We start from the raw sequence: 2,411 nt of genomic DNA, 5'->3' as shown, positions 1-2,411 counted from the left end.
AATGTATCATTAAGCTTGACTTTGAGAAGGACAATCAATTCGTTCAATGTTCTTTAAGTTTGACTCACTTTTTCAAATAATAAATAAATTGTGTTTATCATTTGGATTCTCGTTCACATTGAAATTAATTTATCTTGGTTAACTTTTGAGAATTGGAGGTTGGACATGGAATAGAATGTTAACTAATTAAGCAGAATTATTTTCTTTCTTGATAAAATTGGAAAACGTTCTTAGATGAGGAGAAAGCAATAAAAAGGTATCAACAGATTGAGGATTTAACTTTAGATGCCATATTAGGATCAAATTGCTACAGTGGTTAAAGATTGGAACCTCTTCTGTTAATTTTGCAAAATATAGAATTAAATTAAGGTAGAAAATTAGTTAACGTTTGACTGACAATACTGACAAGAAGAAGAAAACTCATGGTGTCTGAAAGAATTGGGTTATCCATGATTCTATATCTACAAACATTATGCAGCAATCTTCTCTAAAGCTTCGAATCTTCATTTGCCTGCATTATTTCTCAGTTCCATTCTCAACAATTTCACGTTACTTTCTTAATTTATCCAAAAAATCGGAAAACGGTTCCCATTTTTTGTTACAGCTTCAGCATCAATCCTACAATCAATGAGACGCATATCGGTGTTTCTCATATTATGTGTTTTGTATTTATTTTTGGGGTATTCGGGTTCCACAGGAGAATATTATAAGGGCCACAATAGTGTTACAGGGAAAAAATTCAATGGCGTTTTTCAAGCCCCAGCTCGCCGGTCTCTGTTATCGGATGCGATACAGTAAGTTTTCTTTCTGCCTGTACATCTGTTATAGTTTATGAATGTTCATCTTTATTTGTTTATAGCCAATTCTAAGGTAGTGTATTCAATTTGGATTTCATAGACTTCTATAGACTATTTTAAGCGGGTACTTCTATGAATTTGTTAAGCATTAATAAAAGTTTTCCATATACTTTCGAAGTCTTTCTTACTATCTAGTTAATATTTTGGAGAACTGTGATGCCTACAAATTTTTCTTGGGTAAAGTCATGCCCAATCATTCAATTTTGGAGCAAATAAAATAATAAAAATTTTTTACATCAATTTCTAAGAACATAACCAATTTTTTTTCAAGAAATAATGTAATTTTTAAGAAAAAAAGACGTTTTTATTTTTTTTGCTCTGATATCTTCACAAATCTCGGGAGATTTTCTTTAAGATTTATTATTTATATTTTTCATCAAAAAGTCTCCGGAAGTCCAGTAAGTGGAGGATTATCTAAAAGTCACCGTCTCTTTGACTTGCTCGTGACTTATATAGAGACTTCTAAAAGTTTCAATTGAATACTCAGTAAGTTTTAGAAATTTTTTAAAATTTTATAGAAGTCTCAATTGAATACATCTAAACTTTTTAAATCTTTAAAAGTCTCAAATGAATACATTCCCCCTAGTTTGTACTTGGAAATTGGGAAATTTTTGGTGGGCTGACAGGGTGTGTAGAATTAGGGTTCTGTATAATCTTAAATCAAGAGTTCAATTTTTATATATTTAAAATGCATGTATGAATTGTATTGGTCTGTTCTTTGTATTCATATGAGTAGTACTTCCGAATTTTGTATGATTTTGCAATAAACTTCTTTGCCAAATCAGGGGTACTGAAACTGATACTGCATTGGTGGCTGGTCTGGATGGTACAATTTATTTATTGGAGCTTGGTTCTACGAAACCTCTCTGGTCATTTTCATCAGGACAAACAATATACTCATCATATCAGGCCTCTGTCAATGATACGGAAAATGTATCCGGAATAGGAGGCCATTACTTCATTGATTGTGGGGATGACTGGGAATTATACGCACACAACAGCCTTGGCGGCAAACTGGTACGATTGATTACTTACAGAGTTCTTGTTGAAGTATTGCTTCTCATATGTTCCTATAAGCAAGTAGTTTTCGAAGTGGCTTTTGTTTTTCTTATTTTTAATAGGATTTTCTAATAACCCATGGGGTCAATGATACGGAAAATGTATCCGGAATAGGAGGCCATTACTTCATTGATTGTGGGGATGACTGGGAATTATACGCACACAACAGCCTTGGCGGCAAACTGGTACGATTGATTACTTACAGAGTTCTTGTTGAAGTATTGCTTCTCATATGTTCCTATAAGCAAGTAGTTTTCGAAGTGGCTTTTGTTTTTCTTATTTTTAATAGGATTTTCTAATAACCCATGGATGTTGGTAGCAAGATTTATTAAATTTTTTCCCTGCTGAAACAATTGCAACTGCTTTCTATGATTAGTGTCTTGTAGTTGTAATTTTTCTATTAAAGATTGTGTTTTTAGGTTATCTACTACCTTGGGGGATCAGATGTGTGAATAATCCAAACTTCTATTTTTCTTTTTCACATGAACATGAAAA

The 2,411-nt window shown here is 32.4% G+C and overlaps 1 protein-coding gene across 1 annotated transcript; it reads left to right on the top strand.

Moving 5' to 3' along the window:
• The first annotated feature begins 332 nt into the window (after positions 1-332).
• LOC111379303 lies at positions 333-1,993 on the top strand. The gene is made up of 2 exons (XM_023002662.1): positions 333-794; positions 1,643-1,993. Exons 1-2 carry the CDS (start codon positions 628-630, stop codon positions 1,986-1,988), a joined length of 513 nt encoding a protein of 170 aa, XP_022858430.1. The 5' UTR covers positions 333-627; the 3' UTR covers positions 1,989-1,993.
• The last annotated feature ends 418 nt before the right edge of the window (positions 1,994-2,411 follow it).

This window comes from Olea europaea, unplaced genomic scaffold, assembly GCF_002742605.1.
Source record: "Olea europaea var. sylvestris unplaced genomic scaffold, O_europaea_v1 scaffold1967, whole genome shotgun sequence".
NCBI lineage: Eukaryota > Viridiplantae > Streptophyta > Magnoliopsida > Lamiales > Oleaceae > Olea > Olea europaea.
Note: the sequence above shows the minus strand (reverse complement) of the source record. Positions and strands in the feature narration are given on the sequence as shown.